The 24,219-nt window shown below is 43.5% G+C and overlaps 1 protein-coding gene across 3 annotated transcripts in view; it reads left to right on the forward strand.

Annotated features, from left to right (window-relative positions):
* fgf11b (fibroblast growth factor 11b) overlaps positions 1-24,219 on the forward strand; it is a 34,714-nt gene that overhangs the window by 9,539 nt on the left and 956 nt on the right. Inside the window, exons 2-6 of one of the 3 annotated variants that reach the window (XM_008289613.1) lie at positions 5,511-5,534; positions 7,129-7,155; positions 12,238-12,348; positions 13,377-13,480; positions 23,947-24,145. In XM_008289613.1, the coding sequence (XP_008287835.1) occupies positions 5,511-5,534; positions 7,129-7,155; positions 12,238-12,348; positions 13,377-13,480; positions 23,947-24,145 (465 nt within the window). Of the gene's footprint in view, positions 1-5,510; positions 5,535-7,128; positions 7,156-11,946; positions 11,957-12,234; positions 12,349-13,376; positions 13,481-23,946; positions 24,146-24,219 lie in introns of those variants that run through there. The other 2 variants (XM_008289615.1, XM_008289614.1) reach the window with 2 other exon arrangements.

The raw sequence follows: 24,219 nt of genomic DNA on the forward strand, positions 1-24,219 counted from the left end.
AAACAATGTATTACTTAAATTTATTGACTAATCAGTAAAACAGCTGATGGATTAATCCTCATTAGAGGCAGCTCCAGCTCTCTCCATCCAGCCAGTACCCGTCCCCGGTTCACTCTTTTATCTCCGTTTGTATCCGTTCACCTTCTTTGCCTCCTCTGACAACGGGGCTGCTTTTTTTTTTTTTTTTTGCCAGATAGAATTTCCTCAGTCACACCGTTTGTTCTTTTATCCACAAATCAAGCCTTCATTTTGCCAAGACATTTCAGACCCAACGGCTGACAGAACTGCACGTTAATATCATTATTCTGTTGCACTGTGCTTTAAACATTTACTTCATTTAAGCAAAAAAACTTGTCTTTTGCCACTTTAAGAAAACAAACAACAACATGCAGCGTTTGGTCACACTGCCTCCAACTAAGAACGGAAGAACAGCCCACTTCTGGAAATGTTAGACGGTTTCTGAAATACCACGAACCAAATGTTAGTGGGTTATTAACATAGTCCCCAACGCACTGCTCACACAATCCACAGCTGACTCAGACAAACGCATGAAAAGACAGCAAAAGACACGGCTCGTATTTTCAATCAGAATATTAAATGTACTGTATATTTAAAAAAAAAAAAAAACAACATGGGGGTTTTGTTATTTTTGCACTCATTGCCCCTGAGACTACATGGGATCTCTTGAGCTGCAAAGGTTTAGGAACTGGCTTCTGAAGGGGACAAAGAACAGTGGAAACAAAATAAGAAGCGGTAAAATAAGTCACACCTTAAGTTATGCTAAGTCATGAAGTTCTTGTGGCGGAAAATGCATCGTATTTATTTTCTTTTCATAATCTTTTTTCTGTAACCCGACAGTGTTTAATGATTCATCTGCACATTTGGCATGCATGTTTGCATATATATATACGGTACATTCTCGTATATTTATGTGCCTCCGTACGTTTCTATTCAAATGCAGCTATATACGTATCGAAACTGTGTCAGCTAAACTTAATCTCGCACAACGTTGGGCTGAAAATCTACAATGGGTTCCCTCCTCCAGCGAGAAGCTGCCCTTAAGCGCCTCTGCTCATGGTTTTCTCCTTCTTCTTCTTCTGTGTGGGAAAAGCGCAGCGTGCAAGGACTATATCTAAGTGCTTCTGCGAGTAAATCAATGCAAGTTCCAATTCTGAATCTTTTCCTGTCCATCACCGTGCTGCCGAGCTTTGTTGTGTGTTCACTGGTGTGATCATCACACATTCTGACAGAGGTCCGGACCCCTGTGGGAGTGCAGAGGATGTTTGTCTTTGTTTGTTCTGCATATATTAAAGTGCCTATTTGTGTCCTTGCTGTAGGGTCCACGGGAGAAAAGGATAGGTGAGGCGCGAGGCTCGGCGGTCGTGCTCTCCTGCTCCTGTGTTTCTCTGTGCGGCTCGTGTGAAGGCAGAATTGAGAAAGTAGATTTTTTTTTTTTCCAAGTGAAGAAAATTGAATTTGGTGCCGTAATGTTAGAGATAAAGCTCTGAGACGGCGGTACGGTGCTGCCCCACATCACTCTGAATCCCCCGAGCTGAGCACATTGTTAGCTGTCACTGGTATGTTCCTGTCACACCGCTAATGAAGCACACACGTGAATATTGAACGTGTCAGTGTGATTCTTATTTGCTCGTATTTGACACGCTCTTGTCAGCGACATTAATAAGCAACCTATAACTCTGCCTCACTTCTTGTGAACTGCTTGCCATTGTCACGTGAAATGATTTATGAAGCTTTGAATTCAAATTAAGAGGGTCGCGTTAACGTTGCAGGTGATTTGATACACCTCATTCATTCCCGCTCTTTCTTTAACCTCGGCCCTGTCCTGCTATCCCTCTTCTAGCCCCTCTCCAACGTCCCTTTTCAATATTTCTTCCGCCTATCTCCCCTCCTTCCCTCTCGCGCTTGTCACGCCGTGCATCTTCGTATCGCTCCATCGCTCCGTCACTGCCCTCTCATGCTCTCGCCGTCCTTCCCTCTTTTATTTCTGGACAAACATCGCACATTTCTCGGTCTTGCCTCCAAGTTGTAAGCTAGCTTTCACGGCTTCACTCCTCTCTTTTGCTCGTCTTCTTCTCTCCCCCTCTTTCTTCCCACAAGGTTGATAATTACTAGCAGCACTGTAGAGCTCATGGCCCAGTTTAGAAAAGGAAAAAAGGAGGAACTGTGTTCTCCTTTTATTAGAGGCAAAATCAAACACTGCACGAGAGACAGACTCCTTTTTTCCAAATGTGTGGTGCAGTTGCAAAGACTGTATGAATGCATGCATACATGGAGAGAGAGGGAGGGAGGGTATAGATTGAGCAGCTGAGAGTGAAAGAGAGCCTGATGAGAGGGAATGGCAGAGACAGGGAGTCCTGAAAATATAAGCCAAGGAAAACCCCTGTTGTTTGGTTCAGTCAAAGCAGCAGCAGAAGAAGAAATGCCCTTGGCTGCTCAGTGATGCAGGCCCCCAGTAATTACCTCCAACCTTATCAAGAGGAGCTCGGCTACAGGGAGATCAGCCAGCGACATACTGAGCTCAAATCAAGCCAGATAAATACATTAGTGTAATGATAACCAACACCGAGCCATACACTACGCTGATTAGCGATAAACCTCAACCACTGCTTATTTTTCAGAGCAATTACATAGCAGCGATGGGTTTAAGTGTCCTTGATGGCAGCTGTGATGCATGAAGTGATTACCTTGGGTTCTTATGTGCATTGACCTCATTTATACAGAGACACACATAATTGCTGTGTGAATGGTTGTACTGGAGGGCTAGGCTCCATTCTCCCCCAGGTGATTTTCAAAATTATTATCAGCGATGAATGTAAATTGATGAGGGGCATCCCTGTGTAAGCCACGCAGCGGTTTCTGCTGGGATTAGAGGCAAACTCAATTTAATAAGCAAAATGCTCTCATGACTATGATCTCTCATGCTTCTCCAAAACTTAACACTCACTTAATAATCACTTCATCTCTCTGTCTGCGAATCGTAAATTTAATGTTGTTACATTTATTCCCAGATGGCTCTCAGCACATAAAACCATCATGTTTGTGCAAAAGATATGAGCCAAAGGTTGCCTTTACATTTGCATGCATGCCTTTTTGAGCATCTGTTAATGTCCAGGGGCAGACGAAAGCGTATTTGACTTACAGCACAGTGCGTATAGAGTTTCTTCTAAAGCCACCTCCCATGAGGCTTTGTTTCCACACACTCACTGTCCTGCTTGTCAAGTGCAAGTCATATTTCCCCTCATGTGTGGAGAGGTCACTTGGAAATGGGCCTGCTGATGAGTCAACATGTTGTCGCGTGCGCTGACAACATCTGTGTGCTGATGTACATAAACAGACAGCGAGCTCTCTCTGACCCACACTCCACTGACCTGGATCAGCGAATGTTTTCTGTCACTCAAGCCCACACGTGTCCCAGGAGTGATGAATGTAGTCGCACACACACACACACAGACACACACACACCTCCCCTCCACGGGAAATACCCAGGACAGTGCAGGCTGCACATTGTGTTTCTGGCATATTTAGTGAAAGCTCTGCAAAGCAGATGTAAGTGTTTTCACCCTGAAAGATAATGTGCCGTCCCTGCTGTTCCTGTAACTACAGAACAGGGCTGCGTCTCACCCTAGATAACGCACAGCATATAGCATACATACGGTAAGACTAATGACGACTATGAGCGGCTTCCATTGGCTCAAGAGAGAAGTTTTTGTAAATAAGTCATCACTATTGATTACATCCTGAGAAAGCTTGGCATGAGATAGGGAGTGAGGGCTCATCTGAGCTCTCCATTCTCCAAAATGAAGACAAGTTTCATTTTACACCACGCTTTCAATGTCAGCCTACTCCCTTTTTGGTCATGACTCACTGGAAAATGCATTTTCTCCTTTTTCAGAAAAACAAGGCTGTTTTGATTCATGGTTCCATTTTCAAGCCCTCAGAGGGCCGATATTCTCGCACTGTAGTGTCCGTAATGTGTACGTGCACTGATCAGCCACAACATTAAAACCACCTGCTTCATACTGTGTAAGTCGCTGTCATGCTGCTAAAACAGCTCTGAGCCATCGGATCATGGACTGGAGGTGTCCTGTGGTGTCTGGCACCGGGACTGTGGATCCTTTGGGTGTTTTGGGTTGCAGGCCGTGTCGACACTTTGAGCTCTTGGTTGTGTTCCTTGAGCTGTTAACTGAGCAGTTTTTGTGGTGTGGCAGAGTGCACAGGGTGTGGCTGCCACATGGATGCCAGGGTTAACCAGAGGAACATGGCACCACAGCAAGACCCACTGCAGCGGTTTTAATCCTGTGGCTGATCTAGAAGGCAGACACTGATTTAAACCACTGGTTGGTTAATCAATTAGTGGGTTCACAGACAAAAAGCCAACATGAACCTTACTGTATTTTATTATATGTTCATTTACATTCCAATTACTAGATCTAACAACTCATCTTCTCCAAACAGAACATTTTTATGTATTTCACTTTCTCTGTTATTTCACTGTTGTTTGTTTTACTTTCTTCTCTCTTTGCTTTTCATATTTGACTTCATGTCATTGAATAATAGGGCTGCTCCTCAAGAAAGCTTTAATGAATAAACTACTAACATTTGCTCATAGATTAATCAAATGTACCTTCTTTGTTTTTTTACAGAAAACCTCCCTCTTCTGTTTTCTGATACAACGTCTGTTTAGATTAATAACGTACACGTTTCACTGTTTTCTGATACTAAAGCCAAAAGGCTGTAAACTGATAAAGAATTGTCATCGGTTGTCGCACTAGTTTGCACCGAGTGGAAATCTCATGTTACAAGAAATACTGAGATTTATTCCCAGAAAAGTACCAGCATCTTAAAAGTCCTCAATTCAAATGATCAACTTGGATTTGGATTTACCTTCAGGCTATTTTTAAGCACAGAAGGGATTATTTTCATGCAGATAACTTGTAAATATCTCATTTTGCTACACAGAGTGAGTCTTATGGGTTTAATCAACGTCTGGAGAGGGACAGAACCAAAGTACCATCAGCCAAACTACATAAAGTATAAAAAATAAAATAAAAAAAACAGGAAAAAACAAAAACAGCCTCTCGTAGCTGATATTATACGTGACATTATCGCACTGGTAATACTGATGCAACGATCTGTAAGTGGCCTTTTACTGTTGTAATCGGTTTAGATACAGTTCGGCAATTGGAACTAATAACAGCTCCAGACATGTGAGATGTGACGAGCGGCTCCGACTAAACGCTGCAGAATATCAGGGCAAGACAAAAAGTTTAGGAAGCCACTGATTGGATCTTTAACGAGACATTTTATTCTGAATGACGTTTTCAGACGAGGAAACTGATATTTAACCCTTTCGACAAGAAGGAACTTTGGCTTTAATTACTAGGAATATCAAATCAAACTTTATTTATGCAGCACTTTTCATACATGGAGCAACGCAAAGTGCTTTACAGTATTAAAAACTTGTCAAAGAAGAAAAAAAAAAAGACAAGAAAACCCGTCCCGCCACCCTCCATGTATACACATACGGCTATGCACACAAACGCACACAGACACACACTCACATACACTCTCACCACTGACTGTAGGGAGAAATGGCATTGCACTGAGGCTCGCGGAAAATGCTACCAATTGGGGCCGTCCAGACCGGGAGGAATCGCAGACCATGACCACTAGGGGGTGCCGGCACCTGGACCCCCGATATATATGCCTAGATGCCAGGGTCCCCGCTAGGATTCCTATACAGGGTACGGGGGGGTGGGTCGTAGGCTGGGGGTGGGGAGGAAGCCGTCATCATCGACCTGTTGGGGGGGAGTCATTGCTACTGCTAACAAGTAGCGGCGATTACGCTAGTGAATAGCAGCGTTAGCAGCAAAGACAATGGTAGTGAAACTCCACCTGCACTTGTTGTGAAATATTTTCCCGTATCGGCCCAATTTGCAGCGAAATTATTCCAGGCAGCAGCAACTCTGTTATGACGCTGGAGAGAACCCTGTATGCAATTATTGTTATTATTATTATTACTATTTGCATAATTTATTTCATGACCCAATCGCTTGTTCACATACAGGGATTCCCACTGATAGCCAATCAAAATGAACGTAACAGGAAGTCGCCATATACCGGAGCCGCTATGGCGGTCTGCAGGGTGGACGGGATCAAAGCGGCACACCGGTTTAATGGTCTGCAGGGTTGAATGGGGTGAAAGCGGCAGACTGTTATAGTGGGCTGTAGTGTTGAAAGGGTTAAAAAGCAACAAGTAGCTACAGGTGTCGGGTGAATGCGGTGTAAGGTAGAATATTTCTCTCTCAATGCCGTGAATTAGAAGAAGAAAAGCAGCAGAAAATAAAAATACTCAACTGAAGTAGTACCTCAAAATTATTCAGAAGTACAGCATCTGGTTAATTTCACTACTGCGCTATAGGAAGCTTCATTTGAACAGTAACTCTGTTTTGCTTTGGGTCTAATAAACCCGTCGCTGCCGTATAAAAAACCCTCTTACTGTTTGTATACAAGTATGCCCTAACATATCAAAATCACTACACATGACCTTTGAGTCAGTAGCTCTCAGAGTTATCATCTTCCCTGTTTACCCCCGTGGAGCCGTAGAGACTGCGTTAGCACACTACACATCCTCATGATACAAACACTGGCTTTTTGCTCATGTAAACAACTCTGTGTGCTTTGCTAATCCAACCAGAGGTAGACTGCTGTCACAGTGTGTCACTATCTGTCACTGCGCTCCTCCAGGGCTTATAAAAATGGAAGAAAAAAAAAAAAAAGTTGACTCTCCTCATAATGTGTGCTCTCTCCACTGTGGATTGGACGCAAACCACTGATTTTAAATGGGTACTGCACCAATAAGTAACGCATGAAATTGAGTTTACTCGTCGCGAGGAGTGTTACTCAGCTTGAGGAAACGGTTGTCCTCGGTGACTCCGAGGGCGGGACGGGGAGTTTAAAAAAAGTAATCTTGATAATGTCATCGGGGTGATCGCAATTTGGGCTTAACACTTCACATTTTGAACAGAAAGCCTCTGTTTGCAAATTAAAGTCGTGAGCTTTGAAAGAAATGGGTATTTAGAAGTCAGGGCAGGTCTAATGAAAGAGCGATGCATTCTGGGAAATGTAGGATGCGTTTGTGGAGGCTGAGCCCTATTGCAGACTAAAAGTCAGGGATTTCTGAGACTCTGCTGATTCCTGTGTGTGTGTGAAAGTATTATGTAGACAGATGCTGTCAAGATAGTGAGAGGGGAGCGTTTAACAGAGAACACATGGGGGATGTAGCGCATCGCTGCTGTTTGATGGCACTGAGTTGAGTCAGTGTTATGATTATGCACGGTTTTATCTGAATGGTGTTACCAGGGATCGGCCGATATTAGAGTTTTTTTCCGATATATCGGTCCGTTAAACAAATTTAGCTGATGATTGTCTAACATCAGCGCCTTCGTCTCTACATTTACATGTGACTGCTATTTTAGATGTTTTTACTTAAATGATCCTGGATTGAACGTTAAATATGTTAAAATATGTTTTACTTTTGTTATAAAGAAGACTATGTGGTCTAATCTGGACTCCTTTTGAATAGTTTTCTCACAGTGCTTACTTATACTCATTTTACAGTGTGAAGAAAAACTGAATATCGACATCAGTAATATCGGTAATATCAGAAATCTTTATAGCCGATATCGGTATCGGATAGAACTTTTAATATCGTGCATCACTAGCTGTAAAGAGAGACACTGCAGGGAAAACCTTTTTTTTCTATGCACTGGTCTTTTTTTTGTTTTAAATAAAATAAAATACACATTTAGATGTTTATCTTTCTGCACTTTGTCTGTTGGGCATTTCTGCAATTAAGGGCACGGTTAACAGAAGATACCTGATTTGCTAATTTTAATATAACATTTCAGATAATTTAAAAAACAAAAAGTACTTTTAGTACAAGTAATTCTATATATATTATGGAAATTTGCTATATATATATTAATAAAGGCCGTTGTCTGAGGGCTTCAACAGACAGCTCATGGATCATTCACAGGCTGCTTTATTGAACATTTAATTTCTAAAAAACGTTGCAAACATGGATGTTTTCTGACAATGTTTTGTTGTGCATGAGCTGCTTAAACGTGATACTCACAACCCCCTCTGTAAACATCTTTTATTGTAATGTGTCACCAGAAGGAAGAAACGGATTCTGACCTGGCAATATCCAATGTTTAGTGGAAAATAATGCAAATTAGATAAAGAATACCTCATTTGCATATTTAAAACACAACAGGAAAGATCATTGTCTTGTTGAAAGTAATTAACGAAGGACAGTTTCATGCCAAGAAGGTAAAACTTAAAATATAGATAATTAAAGGTTTTTACCCTCTTCACCTGTAGTGTCTAATAAGTTAAAACAACTATCAATTGTTTTATTATTGCATAATCTGCTGATTATCTTCTTCATTAATAAGTTCATGGTTTATAAAATGTCAGGAAAATAGGGGAGAAAGTATCTCCATTCCACACTGGCTCACTAACTTCTAGAACGTAACTACCTATAAAAAGTTTGTCGCAGGGAGAGCGCGTTCCTCACGCTGGATCAGAATTAACGGCGTGTTGAGGTGAGGATGCTGAAGGTGGAGCCAGCCCCGCTAAGTGAAACATAAGTTTTAGTGCACCTGACACCGAGCCTGGGAGTTCTTATTGCAGCCATATTGCACAAGATGTCTATTGAATTTCCGCCTAAATGTGCTTTTTTCTCCAGCACACGCGGTCGTCACTCCTAATGAAATGACAGTGTCATCTTATTCACTCTGTTCCCCTGCCGTCCCTCTGCTCACTGCTCTCCTCCCTGATCCTCCCATTTCCCTTTTCTTTCTCTCCCTCTCTCATCTCTCCCTTTTTGCATCTGTGGGGACGAGTAATGAACGGCTTCCCTGCTCTGATTGGATGATGTATGGTGTTATTAGGTGGGATGAAAGCGAACATAACTCAAAGGGTATGAAATGGAAAGGAGAGAAAGAAAAAAAGAAAGTGAGTGAGCAGAGATACTGAAATGTTTTGACAAGCGGCTTTGAAAAAGAGAGGACAGGGAGTGCTGCGGATGCACGCATGTAACAATGGGAGTAGGTCACAGTTTCACTGATGTTTCAACCCTGGCACACTTCCTTTGGGAAATAGTCCTACAGATCTCATCCCTGCATCCTCTGCCACTCTGAGCTCGTCCGAAGAAGACAGGCAGATTGCGCAGTGCCCTCGGTCGCTCCCCGGGGAGAGTGTGTGAGGGCATGGGAGGAGTTTAGTGGCTGGGGGAACTCCCAGATGGCCCTCCGTCTTCCAGAGGCTCCGTCATAAACTGCTCCTTCATCCATGTTTCATCTCCCTTATTAAAGCTGCAATGAAGGAGACCGGTTAGTGCACTCGGCCTGACCGGACTAAATGACTGCGCTTTAAGCTAAATCAGGGAACCTCCAGAGTTCCCTTTGCTGTCGGAGCAGCCTGAGCGAGGCGGCGAGGTTGCTGAGCTCGGGAGACGACTTAGATTCCCCTCTGCTGTTGACGTCTTAGCGCCGCTGCAGAGATTCTATCTGTTTCTTAAATCAACGCAAAGTAGGCTGCAGGGACTCCACTCATGAAACATTCAACCACCTTTTTCACCCTCCATCCTCTCCTCGAGCACCCAGGCCCCTTGATTATATATCTTTTATTTAGTGGGAGACAGACTAACTCTCTCACTTGACTCTATCCTCTGCTGGCCCCGGCCGCTGCTAAAAATAACGGTGGCGGCAACGCAGTGGACTGAGCTCAAGTTCTTCATGCACTTTAGTCATTAGTAAGTTGTGCTATTGGCTGTTAGAGAGTTTCAGATTGATTGTGTGTTCACAGAGTTAGGCGAATCATTCCAAAAATGTACCTTGGGCAAATCCCTAATTAACTGAGACATTGTTATTGAATACTAAAGGCCTAAGCTGTTTTTTTTGTGTGTGTGCTGAATTTTATATTTTCTATCCTCAAGATTCCCCAAAGATTCTGCACATAAATAGCTGTATGATTTTCTTATGTACTAGTTGTATTGTGAAGTCTTTTGGGATTTGATAACTGTTCTTTCATTATGGTAATGACGTCAGACATGGATCTCCCTGCCTGGTAAAGGCGTTATAGCTCTTTCACATGGCATTTAAAAAAATGCATCAATGCAAGATTATTTTCTTGCATTATTACATTTAAAAATCAAAACTAATGTAAACATGCAAAGGAAGGAGCAGGACTACTATAGGTTACATATAACACACTGATGCTGTTCACTAGTCTTGTATACGATGTTTCTTAAGCGGTTTTTCATTGAATGATTAGATGAGAGAATGTACAGCCGTGCTAGAAGGCTGCACTAGACAATCCCACCATGCCAGTAACAGCAGGTATATGTTTACCGTCGTCACCGTCTTAGAAAGGCAGTGGTCAATTAAAGAAAATCTTAGTCGACTGGAATCATAAGTGCACTCCTTTTACCAGCCTTATTAACCTAAATGAATTATACGAAAACAGAAAAATCCAGTATTTGCTGCATGTTGCCATGGTGACGGCAGCACACATAGATGCAGCGCCCCCTTCAGGAGACAACGAAAGTGAACATTTTGAGCGTCTCGTCTATCCCAGACGTTCATTCCGCAAAACTTGCGGCTGGGAGACTTTGCTGGGCGTCAGGACAGTGAACGGCGCTGGAATTGTGGCGATCGGTTGTGTTTTGGACATCGGAGACGACGCCAGCAGTTACCCGAGAGAGAAGGAAGCGCTAACGGTACGAACTTAAACAAAAGAGGAGGAAGAGAGCCGGGATCCATGCTAGGCTAAAGGCTAACCCTTCCAGACCAGCAGGACCGTCCTCCTGCTCTCCAATGTCCGCTCCCTCCACAACAAGCTGGACGAGTTACGTTTGCTGAGAGAAACCCTCAGAGAGTGGAGGGACTGCTGTGTGTCTGCTTTAACAGGAACATGGCTCCATGACAACAGCCCAGACGGACAGACAGCTGGAGGGGATGCAGACAGACAGACAGACAGACAGACGGACGGACGGACAGACAGCTGGAGGGGATGCAGACAGACAGACAGACAGACAGACAGACAGCTAGCTCTGGGCAGCATCGTCTTTGTGTCCCTGAAGACCTTCCAGGACCTGAAGAGGTTCACCATGTTCAACGAATGGTGGCGCGCATGGATACAGCGCCCCCTTCAGGAGACAGTGAGAGTGAATGTTTAGTGACTTGTCTATCCCAAAGGTTCATTTAGCAAAACTTAACTGATCCTGAAGAAACGCTCTCTCATCTTGCCTGTACTCCTGTGTATGTACAGCAACATGACAATAAACCTGATTTGATTTTGATTGATTTGATATTAAATCATCTTACCTAAGTCACTTAGAGCAGACCAGCCTGAACCAACCTAAGCTTGGGTCCTGGAGGCCATGTGGATGTTACTTTGACATGTAACACTGACCTAAAGGTTACTGCAGACCAATACCTGTACAGTGTTACAGAACTTGGTCTGCAACAACCAGTGACTCCTTTGACATGGTGTCAGTTTTTCGTTCAGTAAATGTTAAACAAGTCAGAACTAGCAGCCTCCACTAGGCTGAACAAGTACAAAGTTGTGAAAACACCGTATTTTCCACAGTCTGCTCCCCCTGCCACCAGACATAATGGATTAACCATGGAGGATTACTGAACCTTTTCTCTTAATGAAAGTAATGCCACTGACTGGTGGGAGCATCAGCAACCAACCAGTCGACCTCATCAGTGTACTCACAACATCTGAGTTTAGTGTGTTAGCAAGCTAGCATTTGTTCATTAACACTAAATAACAACTGAGAATGGTGGTGATATCATTTACTTTCTTTCTAATTGTGGAATTGAAAGTCAGATTTTAGAGTGTAAAAAAAAAAAAAGTCCACTAACGTATTAGAATTCATCTTCTGGGGACTATGAGTGTCTGTACAAAGTTTTCAGTGCAACAGTTTAAACCTTTAAATGTTGTAGATATTAAACATAATCCATATAGCATAGCTTTAGATATTGCACATAGTGAAGCTCCCATGTGGTTCAGAGTCTTCATTCAAACTGACACACTTGACTAACCGATTCCTTTTTTAGGCTCTCTAAATTGGTGAATGTCATTTCTGCTGTCAACCTCTGGCTACGGCATCTGTCTCATGCAATGTTTTCTCCGTTGCAGAACCACAGCTGAAAGGCATCGTTACCCGGCTATACAGCCAACATGGATACTACCTGCAGATGCAGCCTGATGGCACCGTGGACAGCACAAGGGATGAAAGCAGCTCATTTTGTGAGTTTGTCTGTGTCTAAGCGTGGCCAGCGTTTTGTGTTTTAACCAAATTATTCACAGTTTAGTCACTACATGCATACGTTGTACTAAAAGCAAGCAGCTCCTGCAGGTTTAACCGTCATACAGCTCAAGTATGGAACAGCTCATGCCTTCATTGGGAGTCAAATCTCCAATTTCGCCAAAGTTAATGCTGTACAGCACAGACTGAACTAAACAAAACCACAGCAGGTGTCATGCTGTGCTGTACAGGCCCTTTGGCTGAAGAGTCAAGGCAAAAAAGTTGGGATTCTGTCAGCTCACCTGTCAAATTTGTTCCAATTAGTACTGATATTTTTGTCTTTAAATAGGAAGGAACACCATGTCAAACTGCCTGTCAAACTTGGCCACTTAAGTGTGTCCTTGCTCGTGCAGCAATGCCCCGATCACAGCTACTGGAACTTGCTATTTGAAGTTTGTAAACCACAAAAAGCAGTGACATATCACCACTGTTCATCCTGACCTTTAGCAAACTAAATTTGGTTTTCTAACCGGAAACTGTGCCGTGTTCTCTTCCTAGTATCATTTCTTTGTGTTTGACCTTCAAGACTCAGACGTGGGCCCTTTTTCAGACTGTAACTAGAATGTGGCGTTTTATCTATTCACAAACCCAAATTATTTCCTGCTAAGATGTGTCTGTTGTTGCTAACTGGTTTTACAGCAGGTTAATCATCATATTTACTGCCTTTGCTCTAAGCCGCAGTCGCTATTGCAGAACATCTCCATCATTATCCAGGTTTAGCGGCGGTGTAAAGCACAGTGAAGGTGACATGGTGTTGTGTTTCCATAAACATAAACTCCAGGAGGTCACAGCATTTGGGCTTAAGAGAGATATAGCAGGCAGCGGTGACACTGCAGCCGCTCAGCCTGCAACAATGAAGACGGGAAAGCAGAATGTGTTGCTATTGCAGTTTGATTTCACAATCTCCTGACTCTCCTTTTTCTTCTCCCTTTGTCATGCTCTATCTCTCCTACTTTCTTCTCCAATTTAGCACAGTTCAACTTAATTCCAGTGGGACTGCGGATTGTGGCGATTCAGGGGGCAAAGACAGGGTTGTACCTCGCCATGAATAGCGAAGGATACCTCTATACCTCGGTAAGTAAGCCCTACAGATCAGTCACACGTCTGCAGAAGAAACCGGGGGGTGGGCGATCTGGCGAAAGATTATTTGAGAATCACAATCTGAATCACGATTCTCTCCACAGATTCAGTCAAACTCACGTGATCACATGATTAGATGTGTCATTTCGACTCAAGGCTAAAAGGCCCAACAAATCTTTGCGTCCTATTTTCACTCTGAAGTCGTGATTTGTATCTCTGCCGCTTTGAAGCTTGGTGAGTTTCCACTCCACCAGACTACTTGGATAATCGGTATTTACTGTAGCATGGCTACTTTCAGAGAGCACAGTCACCAAATGATGTTCCGCTTCTTTACTGAGCAGAAAAGAGATAATAACATGATTTCAAATGTTGGTTTGCTGCACCAATACACAGCAGTGATAGTTTCTGAAATTGAAACACCCTCAAAAAAAAAAGAGAGACATGAGAATTGCTTGTAAGCGTTCAGGTCTGGACGTAAGCTCGGTTGCTGTGCGTGGTTCTGATATCGTTGGTAGAAGTTATTGCCTGCTCACTTTGCTGACATGGAACTCAAGAGGGAGAATACCAATCAGGGCTTTATCATCCACTGTCGTTTTGGATTTAGAGGTTCAGCTGTCTGTCAGCCACACTTCAGTTTAGTGTCTCTCTTATTTCGGGATAATATGGATTTTATGGATAGAAGTGCAGCGTGATGATCTACCGAGGAGGATTTTAACACTTTAACATAAGTTGTACAGTCAGTGACACATGGATAGGTAGGCTAGACACCTGCATAAGAGAAACAAGTGGCAGTAAATTCTAGAAAAATGAGCTGATGTAGCATAAGCCAGAGCCAAATGGATCTCTCTTATTAATTACATTTACATACATTAAATCAATACAACTTTCCAATCTAGTAGATCACATTACAAAGGTGGAAAACAGACATGTGAAGCAGGAGCAAGAGAGCAAAAAGACAGACAAGGGACTAATTGAAGTGCAACAGTACCCACGACAGAGTCCTAGTATCACGACCTGTTTTGTCTAATCTGGTCAATACTGCACCTCATTATCTCATCATTTCAACTGGAGCTGCAAACTAGACGTGCTCAGCAACCCTCCTACTAGTCCAAATCAAAAGATAGGCCCCTATATTAGCAGCAGGTATTGTCACGATGAGCAGGCCGTTTCAAAGATTAAGCCGCATGAAGGAGTTCTGGATCTAATCAATAGCTCGCACGGCGCTAGAAACAGCATTAGGTCAATACACTTAACATCATGTAAAACCATGAAATATGCAATCAAAGGAGTGCTGACGGCCATCTTGGCAGTTAGTAAATCTTTCAGGGTGAGCAGTTCGATCAGCACCTCGGACAGCGACGGCGTCAGTTAGTGAGCGCGTGGCCCGATCAGCACCCTGGACAGCGCTCACGACGCCACTTCCATGTGATTAGTGTCAAATCACTTATTAATACATGATGATGGGAGCTAATGTTGATCACTTATACCTTACTGGCAGCCACTGGTTCCCGTCCTGCATAGGCTAATAGCACAAATCTACTACGATGCATGCGTTCATACAGATGTATTAGTATTTCTGGGAATTTTTCACCTGCTGTTGTCATTTCAGATGTACAATTTACTCATGTGAGATGGCTCATGCACTCGTTCATAACATAAAAATAGAATACCAAGAGGATGAAGTTATTGTGCAGTTTGATGGACACTTACAGAAAACTACATCTTAGAGAATAAATATGTATTCAGTCGCAACATACAGACCACCTGCATAATATTGTGCATCGGTTCCCCAAAACCACTCTGAGCTGTCGGGGCAAGGCAGTCACTGGCAATGGGATGCTATCGGTCCAGTGGGTTACAGGGTGGGGCCTCTGTGGATCACGCTTGCTGGCGCATCTTGCAAATGCTCGCTCAGATTCAGATCTGGGGAGGTTGGAAGCTGGCCTTGGGCTCTTTGTCGTGTTTTTCAAGCCAATACTAAGCAGTTCTCGGTAGCGTCTGCCACAGTGCAAAAAAACTGCTCAGTAACGAATGGTGCACTGCCCTGCTGGGGGAGGCTGTTCCTGTCAGGGAGTGCTGTTGCCATGGGGAGGTGTGTCATGTTTTTCACTTCACCTGTCAGTGCCGTTAATGTTGTGCCTGATTGGTGTAAACATGTTGTATATAGCTCTCTCTCTCTCTCTCTCTCTCTCTCTCTCTCTCTGTCTCTCTAGTGGTTGTGCGCATTCGTTTCGACAGAATGTTTGGAAAATTATATGCAAAATCAATGAATGCAAATGTGGTTTTATGCAAATAACGAGGGCAGCACCATCAGTGCATGTGAAAGTTAAATCTTGAATTATGGCATATGGACTGCACCACCTTCTATTATCTTCTGAGTCCCTGATTAGCATGCATTAGACTTTGGTGCCTTGCCTCTGTGAACAGAGAAGAGAAGGGATTTCCTCAGCACCAGTCAATAGCTGTACTGCATCCCACACTGACCTCTTTCAGAGAATTTCCTCTCTCACACACAGAGTTACAGGAGTGAGTTTATGTAGGTGCCGTGCAACAGAACAGCTGTCGTCTTGTGTAATACCATGCATGTTTGATTTTATGACCCTGTATTATTCTCCATTGTGTGTCTGATGCGCTAATTTGCTGGTGTAGGAAGGAGTGCAGGTGGCATAATAGGGCCTTTTGTACATGTCTATGTGCTCTAAGAGCATGTTCGCATTCGCCTTTACATTTCAACGCATGCCAAGAGAGTACGTGACACAGGAGAGGAATGTTTCCATTTATGATAAATAAGCTCATCACTGTCACTTCCAGAGGAGCCAAGGTAACTGACAGAGCGACTTGTCACTTCCTTCTAGCTATTTTGTCATCGTCATGCATATGCTGCCTCCACTGCTGCTCACTGATGGTTATTATGCTGTTTTCTTCTGAATAATGAGGGGACAACTTTGTCGTGCCCTCCGCTCACACATACACCGGCCAGGTTGTTGGGCTCTGTACCAAACAGGGGAAAACCCGCCGCTGCTGCCTCGCCTTGAAAATAAATCTCAGCCTCGCTACCTGTAGGTGACAACAGGAAATGGCTGATCTTGATACAAAAATAGAGCTTGTCTTGTTCCTGCCCCATTTTATAATCTATGTGCTCTGGAAAACTCCTCATAGATACAGATTGTTTGTGTGTATGTGTGTGAGTGTGTTTGAGTAAAAGAGAGAGAGTAGATAAGTGCTGGAGTTAATGGAGAATAACATTATCGTTAACAAGCACATTTTCAAGTCCTGCACCGGATTGAGAATCGTGTGTTCGATATGAGGATTCGACTATTCTTTACTTTTTCTATACGTCTGTCAATCAGAAAATCAATTGGCGTGTGTTTCAGTGATCATTTTGGCCTCGTTAACTTTGTGAAATGCAACTTATTCTGCCTTCGACATGCTGTAGGAGAGGAAAAGCAGATCAGCAGGTTGAGTTTCGGTCTTGTGAATGATAAAGCTGGCCTCAGAATACATGGGGATGCAGAGAACATGTCTGGCTTTGGATAACGGTCTGTGTTTGATCTCCACCAGTTCAGGGGTCCCACACACTGCAAGTACAAGTTCATTACTTTCAATTCCCTTAGCTAGCTGGCTTTTAGTCGATATCATATGCAGCTGTTTGGCAAATGAGAATTTCAACAGCCAAAATGAATGCATAGTCGAACACTGTGTGACCTGTAACATACTGTATGTTGCCGAGACAACTTAAATATAAACGTATATGATGCAAATTTGGTTTTGCCTGCGCTATTACTACAACGTGTGTCACGTGACTGAGCACAAGATCAAAAGACTATAGCAATAGTCGTGCACGCCGGCTTAACTCTGCATGACTGAATGTCAAAGCAGACGTCCCACAGCAAGCAGTTACAAAAAAAACTGCCAAAAGAGCCAATCAATGCTTCAAACAAGCAGCGACATCCAGGGTTTTAAAAAAAAATCTAAATGTCCACTTAAAACTGCCTCCAAACACGACTTAGCTCCCAAAGATCTACATGTTAAAATCTTTACAGTAGAAAGAAATGTGTTTACAGCCTGGAACGAAATACAGTTCTGGTTTGTATTAGCTGGTAGTCAGGAGGAGTCCGGTTAGCCAGCGTCCCCACACTGAGCTTCAAAACTTATCTTCAGGAAACCTATTGGCGACGTCACGGAGTGTTTGTCCAGCTTCATATACTGTGGTTTTAAATGAAAACGGCAGGTAGAGTTCAAACAGCTGAGACATGAAAAGCAGGACTGAACAGACCAAATGTTCTCCATCTCTCGTGAGAGGGTAGGCAGAACAAACGGCTCTATGAAAGGGTAAATCAATTTGAAAATCCTCTGAACTTACAGGACGCGATCAATGCTCGGACCACACGTCAGCTGTTCGTTTGAAACGGCATCAGGTCGTAGAGAAGACACGCTTATCTGGCAGCTGTACGTCATTTATCACATGGCAAGAAACGATGCGCCGTGCCATCAGCAGGATTACCTGAAATCTCTACAAGCCTCTAACTCCGAAAGTGACTTCATACAGACGATGACTCAGCAAAAACGTTGACCTTTGTTGGCTCATAGGATTTGTGTTTTTGTTTTATTGCTGTTTAAGTGCAGGATATGAACACACTGTTGTTCTTCATGGCCACAATTCTGGAACATTCAGTCTCGCCATCAAAACTAAAAAAAATCCAAATTAAGCTTCGCTGGGAGGAGGCTAGCAGAGATAAATAAAGGTTATTGAGTCCATCACATGCACAGTGAACATGCCCAGATCCCTGCATTATGGCCGGCTAGCTGTGCAACTTTCCTATTTCAAGTGGCTGGGTTCTGATTGTAGACGCTGGAAAAATGGTTCTGAAGAATCTCAGTTGACTTCTGGAGAGATGAGTCGACTCATTGATTTTCAGGGGGGGTAGCTTTTGTGGCAGTCAAGATTCAGACATGGGCAGATACATATTTAATCAACACTGAGGTAAATATAGGAATCAGATTGGACTCGGTTAAGATTCAGGCCCAAACAATCGCTCATGTGGGACAACACAATATCGAGCAGCGTGCGCGAAGCTTTGATTCATTAAAGAAATACTAAGAGGACAACAGCAAATAACTGCCATTGTGCGATTTGTGCAGACCGGCATGGAAAGTGAGGAAGATAGACAGACACAGGAGAGAGATAAAGAAAGTGAAAGAGCGTTAGAGGTATTGATGAAAAGCTTTGTCCTTTTCTATTCTTTTCATGGGAGGATTACATTGAGATGCAGGACAACACCGGCAGCCAGATAGCATCGCTTTTATCACAGGACAGGAGAAAATGTGGACATTAGAAAAAAGTCGCAGAGAGAATGACTGGCCGGAGCGAGAGAAAAGAGATGAAGTGCAAAAATGTAATGATAACGAAAGACATTTTGCCAGGCAGCCAATTAAGAGCACTTAGGGAAGGCAAAACCTATTCTTCCTGATGGATTCATGATCTACCTTGTGCCTCCTTCCAAAATTGGGATGTATTAGAATGTAGCTCTTGCAATTTGCTAAGATATGGAATAACTACGGTGGCGATAATAATACACAAGCAAGCTCTATTCTCTGTGAAAATTTAAAGCAGAGGGATTTTTTCATAAAGGCAGCCGACAGCGAGGAGCCAGTCACCTCTGTCACTGAGGGGTCGAAGAGGGGAATGTCAGCTCCAGCTCTGCTCTCAGCAGCATTATATTGACAAGGGCCTTCCAGCTGTCAATCACCGCTGCAGAACTATGAGTCCCTGCGCATTATCATCTGCTCGGCTCTTGTCATGTGAACATCATGTCTCCCTGGACTATCATAAAGCATTAGGGGCAGACCATACATGTGTGGTGCTAAACAGTATTAACTGCCAGTCTCATCCTCTGTAAACCCCTCTTAATAAGCACATCTATGCCCTATTGACTTACGTAACGTGGCGTGTCATAGTGCATCTACATCTGGCACGACAGCAGCATCAGCAACATGGCCTGCTGGTGGCTTCCCTCGCCGCATACGTTCACGTGCACATGTCTGGTGCGTGTGACGGGGGATTGTTTTGGAAGGGCTTCACGTTTCTGTTGTCATACGAGTGGGTCTCTGCAGCAGTAATGCAGTGCTATGGGAATGTGGTGGGATTACTGCAGCTGGGCAGATTTCACAGCTTCCCATAGATTACCCAAGGAGCTGATGGGCCGGTCAATAGATGCAGGAAGTCTGCATGACACTGTGACCCCTGCTGTCTAAATAGGGGACTGCAAATAATTTAACATCACCGACGCTAATGCATTTTTTAAATTCCAGAAGCACAGCTACACGTTCAGGGGCATTACTTCTCATTTCATGCTTGCATGATGAAATGAAAGTAAACAAGATATAAAAAATATCACTCATGCACTTGCTCTCGAGGAAGGCACAACTTCCATTCCTGTCCCTTATATTCTAATTAAATACAGGGAAAGATGTCTGACAGATCGAGGAAGCTCTGTCCTATTAGTGCTTCCCTGTCCTTGCTTGTTTGTAAGTGCACTTCCAGTGTATTGTGGCATGGAGAGCAAAGCATCCCGAAGCAGGTAGAACAGATGTAATCAGACACAAGGGATGAAGAAGGAGGTGGTGTGTGTGGGCGGGGAGGGTCGGGATGATACTCTGCATCATAAAAAGGTTCTTCCCATCTTAGGGATTCTCAGCACGGCAGCTACATATTACCTTTCTCATCTGCTTTCATTCAAATTCATTTCTGGCTTGTGACACACAGTGGGGAAGCTCGCTGCCCAAGTCTCTGAATAAGTCATGGTTGAAGAAGAAGAAGGAGGTTTTTATTTAATTTCCAGTCCAAGCTACCCACCATTTACATGGAAATATTCCCTCATCACTCCGAAAAATGTGCAACACTCAACACTTTGTCAGCAATTATTCATCTGCGCAGGTAAATGTGGCGGTTTGAGCGACATCGTCACTAAGAGCACCTCTGTTGTTGTGCTGAGGTCTCGAGGTTAGCTCAAGGTGAGCACCAGATACGGGGATAATTACAGCAACATATTTATATCAGTTAGGGACAGCGGCACGGGCCATCGTGGGAGGTTATCGTGAAAAATCACTGCATGATGAGGACATTTATTTCATTGTCTTGTCTGCTCTCACACAATGTTTTTTTTTTTTTTCTTCAGACCTTTGGAGACTACTTGAATGAAATACTGAAGATGTGGGTTCTATCATTAGACTAATTTCAGGGGAGTGATTATGAAGGGTAATTATAGGATGACTTGGGAGAGGGGTTATCGCTGGTGTCATTTCAGAGGTTGAGCTGAAGGGTATTTTGCTGTAGTGATGGGTTCTCTTTCCAGACGGACGTGAGCGTCGGATCGCGGGGCGACCGAAGCCCTTGTCGGCCCAGCGCTCCTCCTGCTCTCGGTCCTGGGGGAGAGGCGGGTCTCTCCCTTTCTCTCTCTCGTCTTAATCTCCTTTATTAGCCAGCAACCCCTCTGTCCTCTCCAACTGATCTTCTGCTCTCTTTCCTATCTCTCCTACCTTTCCCCTTCTGTCTCCCGCACTTCCCACCCCTCTTGCTCTCTGGCCTGATTAATAATGAATGAAGCGGATCATCTATCGATCCCATCCTCTGTGTTAGCACAGCAGAAGATATCAAACCTGTCAGTGGATCTTAAAATAGCCCTGCGATGTGGTGGTGATGGTAGTGGGAGTGTTTGTCGAGTTAAGGGAAGAGGTGTATTTTCTTTATGGTGGGATGCTCGTCGTAAAGCGGGCATAAACTGTGGTGGAGCAGCAGGACGGGAGTGGAGGGAGAGAGGGCACAAAGTCCTGAAATGCCTTCTCAGCTTAAAGGTTGATGCCTCCCTGTGAAGGAGAAAGGTGATGATCTGTGATTAGTGTGAAACTGGAGGTCTCTCATACCTTCTCAATCTACTTTTGGCTCTTTTTTAAAGCTCGTCTACGCCAAGCTGTGATCCTTTGGCCCTCTTATGTCGTCCTGAGTCTCGGAGAAATTCTCCACTCAGCCATTTCTGCCCTGCTGCTCTCACTTAATCAATCCGGCAGATTGGCTTTGCTCTCTGACAGGGGAAGGACCCTGTCGAGACCCTGATGGAGACTAAGAGAGATGTATATCTGTCTCTATTGGTTAATATCACCGGTCAACATTATGCAGGGTTCAGTAGTCCTTATGTTGAGGACAAAGAGGGGGGGGGGAGTGCTGGGGAACATGATCATTTACAACGACTGGCTGAACTGTTGGATTTCATCCAAGTTCAGCTAATTTGATTTTGTAATGTCTATTCAGATTTAGGCAGTCATGGACAACTGACAGGACATGAGAGTGGCCTATAGTGAACACATGATGTGCATGATGGGGGGACTGCAGGGGTTTGGATTTTACTGTAAATTGCAAGACCTGCTAATAAAATGTTTCACCTGTAAAGTTTTTAATTGCAATCACATGTGTTAGTTGTCTATTAGTTGTGTGGAGTTGTTTTTTTCACTCTGGTGAAGGCCGAACATTTTAACTGCGATGCCAACTTTCAAGTCGTTCAATTCAAGTCATTTAGATTAACATTTAATTATATGGCTTTTACCCAGAAGATCATTATGAGGGACAGTCCAAACAACAGTCAATCAAGGAGAAAACTTATTTCAGGAACCTACTAAAATGATCGACCTAATCAAACAAATCTGCAACTATTTTAATAAGTAACTGTACAACTACTTTTTTAGCAGAAATACTTCTGTTTTAGCTTCTTGAATGTGACGGTTTCCTTATTTTCTTAGTCACCTGTGAACATCTCTGGATTCTGCACAGTTGGTCAGATAAAGGACATTCCTCTTAATGTGACTGACATTTTGAAATAACGTGTTTTTCAACCAATAAATACTTCAATATTAATCAGTAGTAAAAATGCTCATTAGCTGCAGCCCCGCCTTTACTGTGGCTTCTCTGCAGCCTGTCTAATGCCAAACCAGAGGCTATGCTATGTTGATGTATGTTGAACGGTGACTTCGATGCACAGATGTTTTTGGGATTAAATAAAGCCTCTTCTCAAAGCAGGTCGTGCACTTCATTAAAAGATTAACAGCTGGGCCGTCCACGGTACACTGTGTAACTTCAGTATTCACTTAAGCCACTAGTTTACGCATTTATTAGTTTAACACCGAATAAAGGGAGGCATGCGTGCAGTAATTACAAATACAATGATCATTGGGGAATTCATAAACTGCGCACATTATGTACAAACTCGAATTATTGACTCTGCAAGTAAGTTGGGACACAGTTTCTGCAATTTAATGTCAGAATAATAAATCTATATGTCCAGTAAAGGCGGGTGTGTGATGAAACGATGAAGGGACAACGTTTTGGGAAACATTTAGCCTAAATCAAAAGTCTCTCCACAGATTTAGCTCTCATGTGATTACATGATTAGTCGCACATATGCTTGACCAGATACAAAGCCTGTCTCTTCATCTACAGGCTACAGGCCCGACTCACAAATCTCCTGTTTTCACTGATTTCGTTGTGAAGGTTCAGATCTAAGTCTGGCTCACTGGATGCAGGCCGCGGGTGTAAACCTGCCACTGGCCACACATTTCACGGAGCTTTCTTCTCCCTTTCTGCTAACTATGTGTTTCGAAATCCCTTCAGGAAACCACAACGTCATCCTCTGGGCAGCCGACCTAAAGCTGTTTCCCCTTACAGCAGAATGATAATGAGGTCCGGCTGTGCGAGACTAGTCCAGAACCAGCAGCGGTGATGCTGGTCCGCTTATTCTTCATCTGTTACAGAAAAAGTTGCATCTCCAAGATGCGTCCGATGAGCGTCGTCCTGATTGCGACACAACCAATTACGCGTTTGCTTAGTTCATGTGGAACAGAAAAGTTTGAATGACGTCGCTGTTTGTGTGTTTTACGATGTGATCTGTGATTCCTCTGAGAAGTAGATCACATGCCAGATTAAGATCGTTCTTGATATGAGCTCGTTAGATCACCTACCCCTGATGTGCGGCGTGTCATGCATGCGTATGCGCTGAACTTGTTATTGTGTTGGCGTAGGTGTCAGTGTTTTACTGCCTTTCATCTTATTTCTCCATCTCTGCTTTGTTCCTCTGGGAATGTGTTATGTTTAGCTGAGATGTTCATGCTAATTCTGACATATACTACAGCATGCTTACTTGTCTTTGCTGTTCTCAAAGGACCAGGATGTTCATGCTTTCAAAGAAACACAAGTCCAGATATAATCCTATCTATCCTTTCCCTCAGGAAATAGTCACCTAATTAATGTGTTTCACTGTGTGTCCATGTAGTTTATTTAAGTGTGAGCTCATATACGCTGGAGTTCACGTTCAAAGACTAATAAAACTGTTATTTCTCTCTTTTTTTTTTCTTCTTGTACTTTGTTTGCTAATGAGAACGGACCTCTCCCCTTGTTTTATATTTCATTTCAGGAGCACTTCACTCCCGAGTGTAAGTTCAAGGAGAGTGTGTTTGAGAACTACTACGTAACGTACTCCTCCATGCTCTATCGCCAGACCCAGTCTGGCCGCTCCTGGTATATCGGTATCAACCGTGACGGCCAGGTCATGAAGGGCAACCGGGTAAAGAAGACCAAGGGAGCCGCACACTTCCTGCCTAAAGTCATAGAAGGTTTGTGTCTTAGATGTCACTTCGGCACGACTGAAACCAGCTTATAGGCGCAGATACAGTCGTCCTCAAATGTA

Source organism: Stegastes partitus, unplaced genomic scaffold (genome assembly GCF_000690725.1).
Source record: "Stegastes partitus isolate 25-593 unplaced genomic scaffold, Stegastes_partitus-1.0.2 Scaffold626, whole genome shotgun sequence".
Lineage (NCBI taxonomy): Eukaryota > Metazoa > Chordata > Actinopteri > Pomacentridae > Stegastes > Stegastes partitus.